The 10,258-nt window shown below is 36.8% G+C and overlaps 1 protein-coding gene across 2 annotated transcripts in view; it reads left to right on the top strand.

Moving 5' to 3' along the window:
- The window catches only part of NUPL2 (nucleoporin like 2), an 11,854-nt gene that overhangs the window by 674 nt on the left and 922 nt on the right, over positions 1-10,258 (top strand). Inside the window, exons 2-6 of one of the 2 annotated variants that reach the window (XM_014544631.1) lie at positions 2,012-2,247; positions 3,920-4,014; positions 7,237-7,313; positions 8,062-8,148; positions 9,665-9,749. In XM_014544631.1, coding sequence (XP_014400117.1) covers positions 2,012-2,247; positions 3,920-4,014; positions 7,237-7,313; positions 8,062-8,148; positions 9,665-9,749 — 580 coding nt within the window. The remainder of the gene's footprint in view (positions 1-2,011; positions 2,248-3,919; positions 4,015-7,236; positions 7,314-8,061; positions 8,149-9,664; positions 9,750-10,258) is intronic. The other variant, XM_014544630.1, reaches the window with a different exon arrangement.

Here is a 10,258-nt window from a genome sequence, read left to right as displayed (position 1 = left end):
GTTTCCTTCCGGCGGTTTTGCCCGCGTCTTAGGCACTCGGTCCGTTTGTGTTGAGCGGGCGAAGCCGGGGCCGTGGTCCTGGTTCTGAGGCCGAACCATGAGTGTGAAGTCAGATGTACGTGTGTCAAACCCTCCCCTTCGGCGGGTGGCAGTGGTTCCAATAATTGGCACAGGTCGACCCAACGCCTCCTTGCCGTTTTCTACCCTTCCGGGGACTTATTGTTTTTCCCCTTGACTCGAATATAATTTTTACTAAACTTCTTTTCCGGGGCTCTTCACTTTGGGGAAGTCGCCCACTCCTTTGGAAATACAATAAGTTAACCCCTCCATTCCTCAGATATGCTCATCGAATTGGGGGTGAAATTGGGAGGATGGGGTGCCCAATGAAGAACTCGGGGCCACGAGGGAACGGAGTGCAGAGGACCGGGTTGACCTGCTCCCTGGGCCCGAGTCCTTAACGAAGGTTTTGGGATGTTTCATTAAACCAGTTATGAATGATGCACAAAGCGCTGTCTTCCAGGAGAGGGGAGATCAGACATGAAACCATGGCAACACACACGCTTTTAAAGGTCCGACGAAGAGGTTTTCTCTTCTTAGGATTGGAACCTAGTCCTTAAACTAGGATCACAAGGTGCTGACCACTCTCGCACTCTCACCCCCCTTCCCTTTGCGGGGATGTTCACCTTACCTTTCAACCTTAAGCGGCATTGCGGTGTCATGCCTGATCCCCCTTCTGGAAGGCAGTCTTTTTTTTTGCATCACCCACAAAGCTGTAATGAATTACTCCAAACCAACAGTTAGGACTCGGAGTCTGATCAATGCGAGTGTACTTCCATGAACAACGGAATGTAAACGTTAAATGGATAGATTAATCGATGGACAGGTGTAATATAACTCATCACGTAGTGTATTTAGCCACCTGAAACAAAATGTTTTTGAAATTAAGAAGTATGAAGACCAAAAGCTGTATACAGAAGGTTAATTGGACTTATTCCGTTGTGTCATTCCCCAAAGGATTTGGAACTTTAGAAAAATAAGATACCATGAATCCCTACTTGAGGGATCTTTCTGGTCCAGCAATCTGCTGCCTCTTCTCTTTGGTTTTATTAAGGAGTTTTAGAGTTGGGAGATGAATTTTCATAAAGGAGTATATCTCCCATCACTCCACTTTTTAATACATTTAATGGAATATCTCCAATTCAGTGAATTATCTTGGGCCCAGCTAGGAAGTTGGGTAATTGAAATACTTTAAGTGATAAGATTTTTTTAAATATAGAGACAGAGAGGTTAGAGTCCTGTTGGCTCATTTTGATAATTATGAAATATTAGTAATATGCTCATAATAGAGGAACTCAATGCACTTTTTCATATGCAAATCATCTTTATAATCTCCCCCTGAAAGACAGGTGGCTGTTTTCCCAGAGAGAATACCGAGTCAAATAGATTTAAGCATCTATTCAAAGACAGAGGGTAGAATCTAATCTTTTATATTCAACAAACTTTTTAGTACATTCCTAATTTTTCAGACTTTATTATTATATTAGGCCCACTGGGAGAGCAAGAATAATACAGACAGCTTTTTATCCTGAAGGAGCTTATGATTTAGAATATATGTCCTCTATCCACACCACTATCAAGCAGTTATTTACTTAATAAGCTTATGTCAGCTGAATCTAGTAATAATATCATTATTTTTCTAGGGATTTACAGTCTTCTCAATCTTGTTAACCAGAAATCCAATTAGACTGTTATGTGATTGGTTGATATTACACTGGTTGATATTACACTGAACTACAGTATATAAGGAAAAAATGAAGTTTTGTTATTTTAAATGAGTGGAAATGTTGAGTCTTTGCATAATGCAGCTACCTCCTGCACACCTCCTACTGGGGATGTGCCCGCAACCAAGGTACATGCCCTTGACCGGAATCGAACCCGGGACCCTTCAGTCCGCAGGCTGACGCTATATCCACTGAGCCAAACTGGTTAGGGCTTTGTTTTATTTTTTATTTCAGGTAGTAACAGACGTGGATGGAATGCCACCAGCCAGAGATACTCCAGTGTTATCCAGCCATCCAGTTTCTCCAAATCCACACCATGGGGGGGCAGCAGAGAGCAAGAAAAACCATCTTTTGGTTCTTTTGATTCTGGAGATTCAACTAACAGGAACAGGGGGTTTGGATTATCTCAGAACCCATTTGCTACTTCACCTACGTCTGATGAACAGAAAGATGAAAAGAAACTTCTGTAAGTGAAAGCACTCAGAAAAATTATCTATTTTCTTTTTTTAAAAAAATTACTTATAATATATTTTTAAAGAAATAATACACTATTTAAAAAATCAGAATAAGCAAAAAGAAAAAAAAAAGCACCGATGATCCTATCACTCAGAGATAACCACTATTTTGCATAGAAATCATACTAGATTTTATTTCATTTAAAAATGTGTCATCTTTCCATATCAGTACAGAGCCTTCTTAGAGCTAATTATGCTTTTCCCACTTTTCTGTTGATAACACTATATTGTGAATGTCTTTCTAAGGTAGTCCTGCTTAAGTTGGTTGTAAATTATGAGACCTTTACAAAGTATGAGGTAATTTAAAGCAACTTGTGATCTTGGAGGTCAAATAGCATCTCAAATTTTTCTTTTTAAAACTTTTACTTCATTTACGTCATTCAAATTGAAAAAGTGAATTAATTTGATTCCCTTCCCTTTTGTGGAGTAAATTCCTTAACATTTCTTGAGAACATTTGTAGCAGAAGTTACGACTGGTGCCAAATCAGTGCCTGGCTATCTAACTTCCCTCAGCTTCTGACAAAAATATACTTGTTAGTCTTTTACTTTCCATATAACCAAGTTAGAACCAATGGTAACCATTTTAAGCTGTGTACCATATATACTGATTTTTTTTTAAAAAAGAAAAAACAAATGAGCCTCTCCTTCCTATATTTGATGTTTTTGTAAAAATCCTAAATTTAATATAGATTCTCTGTGGTATCATTTTATTAATTGTAGCATTCCGGACGGGGTAGGAGGGGATTTAATTTAGAGATGACTCTATCCACAGCTTTGCCAACAAATTAACTGTGTGGGTATGGATCTATTTCCCCTTTTGAAAAGCATGAGAATTAGACAAAATGATCTCTAAAGTCCTACCCATTTAAAAATATTATGCTTTTTACACTAGAGGCCCAGCACATGAATTTGTGCACGTTGAAAGGAAATTAATTAGAAGGTGGCCAGTGGGGTGGGACTGGGCAAGATGGGCCAGACACATCCTGGAGCCAACCTTCCTCAGTCCCTCCCCACCAGCTGCACCTGAGGTGGCACTGGGGCTCTAAGGGTGTCTGTGGAGTAAGCAGGGTCCCTCCGGCAGGTGGGGTCCCTCGGCCTGGCCTGCAGGATCGGGCCGAAAATGGCAGTCCGACATCCCCCGAGGGGTCCTGGAGTGCAAGAGGGCACTCTGCAAAGTTGCTGTTGCTTGGCAGCTCCTGCGTTGAGCATCTGCCCCCTGGTAGTCAGTGTGTGTCATAGCTTTTATATATATAGATGGTACTTTCTCTTTCCCAGTTAAATGATCATTGATGTTTATGATAATGAGCAAAAAGATTAAAGTTGTATATTTGACTCTATTTTAGTTCCTTAATACATATTGTACAATAGTTCTCAGTTAAATGTATTGGTTAATGGTTCTGTGTACTGGAAAACCAAAATTATGAACTTCTTTAGTCTTAAAATATCTACAACATGAAGTGTAGTTCATATTTCTATAAACTTCTGCTTTAATAAACACTTGAGAAAACATAATGGGAAAAAATCTAAAAGTACATATTTACTACAATTTAAAATTTCAGTCATTGAAAGTTATAACTGATAAATTTTAATAAGCAGATGAAAAAGATTCTCTTTTTTTGTCAGGGAAGGAATTGTGAAAGATATGGAGGTTTGGGAATCATCAGGGCAGTGGATGTTCTCTGCTTATTCACCAATGAAAAAGAAACCTAGTATTTCAGGTAACTGAGAAATTGTATGTTTTTAAAATATGTTTTACAACTCTTATTTTCTAAAACCAGGACCATGCCAAATAAAGAAATTAACATTGTTTAAAGTATTTGAGTATTCTAGCAGAACCTCTTAATTCAGAGGTTGAGGTTGGAAGGTATATTCTTTTAAGATACGTAGTTCTCAGTACAATCAGGACCCACCACAGTTCCCCTTCTGTAAGCCCAGGCAGAGGCTCTGCTTTCTTGGTTCCCTACAGGTACAACTTCAGAACCTCTTGGCTGCCTACAGGGAATAGAAGAGTCATAGTCTCCCTGCCATCAAGGCCTTGGCTGTCCGATTCTTTTTTCTCTTGCCTCCCTATCTTTCCTTTTAAGGATAGTTGTTTTTCATAAAGCATGTGAAGACCTACGCTGGAGGTAATGTCTGAAGGTAAAGAGCTTTAGCTGGGCTATAGGGATAGCATTTCTGTAGAAACCCTTTTCTTCCTATTTTCTTTTGTCCACAGTTTCTAAGCCCTTTCTGGACTGAAACCTACACACCACACTTCTCTAAGCCCACTCTGGGTGGTCCTGGGCTTCTGCCCTATTGAGTAAACAGCAGGTACCTAGCAGATGAGAGCCCTTGCAATCCCTCAGCACTCTGGGACCTCTGCTCTGTGTCAGCTCCACCTGCTCATTCTCTGTGAGCATGTGTGTCACACAGCTCCTTAGTTATTTATTTACTCAATCATTCAACAAATTCTTGCTGAATTTCTTTTGTGCCAGGCCCTATTCTAAGTGCTGGTGATATAGTGATGAGCAAGATGGACAAGATCCCTCCTTTATGAAGCTTATGTTCTTGAGGGAGGGAGCCAATAAGTAATACAAATAAATAAGAGAATTTCAGGTAGTGATTTTTCTATAAAGAAAATAAAGAAATACTAAGCCTTTTAAAATCAGTTCAGAATTAAACCTAATGCTTACTGAATGCCCTAAAGCAGTGGTTCTCAAAATGTGGAATGTAGATCCCTAAGTATGGTTGCCAGATAAAATATGGGTTCCCAGTTAAATTTATTTTAGGTAAACAAAGAATAATATTTTAATATATGAATAGCCCTTGTGACATACTTATACTAAAAAAGTATTTGTTGTATGTCTAAAATTCAAATTCTGTATTGTTTGCTGAATTTGGCAATCCTATTCCCGAAACCCTTGCAGGGGCTGTGCAAATTCAAAAATATTTTCATCATAATACTAACACATTAATTGCCATTTTCACTGTGTTGACATTAGCACAGTTGGTGCAAAAGCATTAATGCGTAAAACACATTGCATCGTAGTAAATATACATCAAGGCAGAGACAATAAACTATTAAAGTATGTAGTAGTCAATTAAAAATATGTCATTTTCACTTAATGTCCTTGATGAAATGGTAAGAGTTATTACTTTTATTAAATCTTGACCTTTGAGTGCAAACCTTTTGCTATTCCGTGTGACAAAATGGGAAGCGCACATAAAGTGATCCTGCACCGTGCTCATGTGTGATGGTTATGTTGAGGGAAAGCACTCATGTGATTGCTGCCTTGTGAGCTGAACCAGCCACTCTTCTTCCCCCACAGGACAATTTTTATTTGAAAGAATGACTGAGAACTATGGTTATTTAGACTTAAGTGTTTAGTGACATTTTCTTTAAAAAAAATAAATGAAGTGAGCCTATCACTTCATAGAAAACAACTGACAGTGTTTATTGCCAATGATAAAATTCAGCCTTTCAAGTGAAAATTCGATTATGGAAAACTGTTTTCTGCTAATGTGAGCTTGATGACTTCTTGATACTTAAAGTCTTGTCTGATGAGATGGATAGTGACATTAATAAGTATAAATATTTTAATATTATACAATGACATTTGCCAACATTTGGAAGTTCTAGATAACTCAGTAGAACTTCCAAATGCTCAATCTATAATGTTACAAAATTATACATGGCTGAAAAATCCATTCTAAGTGCAAGATAAACCAGTGGATTTAATATAATTGTACAAAAATTTTGCATCCACATTGTAGCTAGCCTTTAGAAACTACTACCTGTTGCCCTAGCCAGTTTGGCTCAGTGGATAGAGCATTGGCCTGCAGACTGAAGGGTCCTGGTTTCCTTTCTGGGGTTGCGGGCTCCTCCCCAGTCCCAGCCCTGGTTGGGGCACATGCTGGAGGCAACCAATCAATGCGTTTCTCTCACATAGATATTTCTCTCTGTCTTTCCCTCTCTCTCCACTCTAACTCAATGGAAAAATATCCTCGGGTGAGGATAAAAATTAAAAAAAAGAAACTACTACCTGTCAAGTTTTGGTATAATATCAAAGAAGAATATTCACAATTATCTGAAAAGGCCATTAAATTCATCCTTTTCCAACTACATATCTGTGTGAGAACAGGTTTTCTTCAGACACTGCAACTAGGCAATATATTGCAAAAGATTCCATGCATCTAATTGTTTCCTGAAATTAAATCCTGTAACTTATATTAAGGTCAGAAGGAGTGAACATTTCTAAGGCTAGTGATGCTTATTGACAGTTTTCCTCCCAGATAAGTTGTATATTTTTAATCCCCTTAATGGCAATTTAAGAGAAAGTCCACTTCACCACATTCTTAATAACAATAAATATTCATTTTTCATTTTTGCCAGTCTGATAAGTAAAGCATTTTATCTCTATTTTAAGTTGTATTTTTAAAATTTAACTTTTTATTTCATTTATTTACTGGATATTTGTATTTTTGTGACTTGCCTATTTATTATATTTGCTCAAATTAACTTTTTTTTAATGATTTGTAAGAGCTACTCATACATTAACATTGGCTCTTCTCCTGTCATGTTGCAATTATGGCTTTCCCAGCTTATCATTTGCCTTTAAATTTTGCTTATTGTTTCTAACATATAGAATATTTTTTTAGACACAAGTTTGAATGTATATATAGTCAACTTTCTTTTTCTTCTCTTATTCTTTTTCTCTATTTTGTTATTCTTTCCTCTCCGTTTATCTTTAGAAAAAGTTCCCCTTCAAAGATCAAATAACCAACTACATTTTATTCTAATTTTATACTTATTTAAACATGAGAGTGTAGGCTCCTTATAATTATGTAAATTTTCTAATGATCAGCATTAGCATACTTTCTTGTCTAGCACCTCTAGCTTTACTATACTGTTGAAAGTATTGGCATTTATTTTAAAGATTCAAATTGATTCCTCACTTCAGGTTTTACAGACATTTCACCAGAGGAGTTGAGGCTTGAATACCATAACTTCTTAACCAGCAATAACTTACAGAGTTATGTAAGTTTGTTTCCTATTCATCTACCTCAATAACAGATTAGCTGTTAATTACTATCTTCTTTGTTTGTAGTCAAAGGTTGGCAAAGTGGGTGAGGTCTACAAGTTTTTCAAGACAAGGTTATTTTTATTTTCTAAATTACTTTTCTTGAAATTGATTGGTTATCTAAAATGGTGATAATATATTTTGACTGTAGCAACTGGGAATGTCATTATTTCATTACAAATTATCCAGCAATCAATCCCAGAAATCAAACCCTTTCATCATTTGACAAACATTTATAGAGCATTTCTTAGGTGCAGACACCGTGATGAAAGCTAGAAAGACAAAGTTAATAAAGCAGTCTGTTATATAGATTAACATTCTCACATGTCACATATCAAAAAATAAAAAAGCTGGGCTTGAATAAGTTTGATGCTAAAGGAAGTGAAATAAAGTGTGTATTTTTTGTTGTCTATAGTCATGATCATGCGTTTTAACTAGCACACGTTCGCCTCCTATCCAAATATAACTAACTCTCTGCTGCCAGATACTTAGGATTCTTAACCAGAAGATACAAGGAGTTGAAGAACAGGGCGAGGGGACTATAGCTGGAAAATAGGGGCAGGTCAATGCAAATTTTACAAGTTATGGACCATAAGAATGTTTCATAAACTTTTTGTGATTTTGGCAAAGACGTGAAGTTGTCATTTGAGAGATTAACTTAAATACTCAATATTGACTCATTATTTTTCTGTCTTCTCTCTTCAGCTGAATTCTATCCAACAGTTAAAAAATCAGTGGAGGAACAGGGTAAATGAACTGAAAACTCTAAATACATCAACTAAAATAGCTTTGGTGAGTATTGGAGAGTTTGCTACAGGGAAGTGACTTATCTATTGCTTTTTTGCAGAGAATTTTACTTTCTATTTGGAAAGCAAAGTTAAGCTCAGCTGGTGTGGTTCGGTGGTTGAGCATCAACTTATGAACCAGTAGGTCATGGTTTGATTCCTGGACAAGGCACATGCTCAGGTTGCAGGCTCGATCCCCAGTAGGGGGCGTGCAAGAGGCAGCTGATCACTGACTCTCATCATTGATGTTTCTCTCTTTCTCCCTCTCCCTTCCTCTCTGAAATAAATCAAAATATATTTAAGAAAACAACCACAAATTATGAATCACACATTCTCAAGAACTGTATCATCATTTAGAGGCAAGGCCCTGAAATTGCTTTCTCTCCGTTCTTCAGTCAGAAAAGCATAGGAAATCATGCTTTTTAAAAATTGTTTTTAGAGTAAATTTTAAACTTTTGTAGTATTAATTTTGAAATTGAAAAATATTACATACATTCAAATATTTCAAGTTATCGGCATTTAAAAATAAATTGCTTTTAAAAATGACATGAGTGTACATTTTTTATTCATTTACCTGTTAATGAATATCACACTAAGAGAAGCTAGATTAAAAAAAAAAGTACATATTAGTAATTACATTTATATGAAACTAAAAAAGACAGACCTTGTCTATAGTGATAGAAAGCAGGTGAGTGATTTCTTGGTGCCAGGAGTTGGGGGAGGGCTGACTGGAAAAGGACACAGGGAGCTTTTAGGGGTGATGGAAATGTTCTAACTCTTGATAATGGTGGTGATTATAAGTTTGTCAAAGCTCATTGAAATACATGTATTTTATAAATATATAGATATAAAATGGATGCATTTTATTGTTTGTAAACTATACCTCAACAGAGTTTAATTTTTAAATATGCTATTGGGGCTTCCAAATGAGAGAAATCTTATCTGTTTGAGTTGATTAGGAAAGGCTTTTGGCGAAGGGGTAAGTGAAAAGTTTCTTAAAAAGGAGATTAAGATTTCAGTAAGCAGAGATGAAAGACCTTTCAAGAGCAGGAAGTAGCAAGAGCATGAAATATTTGCAGGCAATGGGAAATGTGTAATAGATTTTAGTGGTAAGTTTCAGTAGTGTCATTGTGAATCAACTTCAGTTCAAGTGTTAGAGTGAATAGAATGGGATCCTCTAAAGGTCCCTTACCTAATATCTAGGTTTCTTGATAAATGCAGGTCAGCCTATGACACTGAAATATATTCTTAATTTTTTTTTTCTGATTTTAGTATGTGTTCATTCGAAAATTTAGAAAATATTTAAAAGCAAGAATAAAATTAAAACCATAATTCATTAACCAATTACTCTTAATCTTTGAGCTTGGTTTCCTTTTTTTTAAAATGTATATTCATATTGTGGGCATTTTTCTGTTAAAAACATTTAGCTTCACATTTTTAAGTGCATATTTTAAACATTGAATTTGGCTCTGAAGTATATAGAATTATTTATCAAGTACTTTATTATTTGCCTGTTTTTACAGCTCTCCGATATAAAGGATGGAATAAATCAAGCAACACCTACATTTGGATTTGGCAGTAGGCAAACAGCAACATTCGGGTCACCAGGTAAGTGATACAGTAATGCAGGACTTCATTGATTTAGAAAAATAAGATTTTATAGGTTTGAAGTCATTAAGCCTGAAGGTATGTTAAGTACCATTGAAGACCCTATGGCTCAAGCTTTAAAAGTATATTTTAGGAATGGTTTTCAAGACTTTGATAGTTAGGGAAGCAGCTCCTTTGAGGACTTTCTTGTCACTTGTATAATAACATAGTATCATCCTCAAGTGACAGCTCTAGTGAGATTTTTTTGCGGGGGGGCGGGGGGGGGGGGGCCTCAAGCCAAAAGTGAACGTGCACTTGCTAATCCCTGAGGTTTCTCAAAGCTGCCTCCTTGAGTGGTGCAAATGAGATCGGTGTAGCAGTAGCAGAAAGACAGAACAACAGGGTCCAGTGGGTTTGTTCTAGCTTCTCATTTTCCTTTTCTCCTCTCCTTCTAGTAATCGTCTCTCTTCCCAACATCCAAGCAGGGCAGGAATAAGGGAGAAAGGGGGCCGGGGGGGGGGGGGGGGGGG

This window comes from Myotis brandtii, unplaced genomic scaffold, assembly GCF_000412655.1.
Source record: "Myotis brandtii unplaced genomic scaffold, ASM41265v1 scaffold374, whole genome shotgun sequence".
Classification (NCBI taxonomy): Eukaryota; Metazoa; Chordata; class Mammalia; order Chiroptera; family Vespertilionidae; genus Myotis; species Myotis brandtii.
Note: the sequence above shows the minus strand (reverse complement) of the source record. Positions and strands in the feature narration are given on the sequence as shown.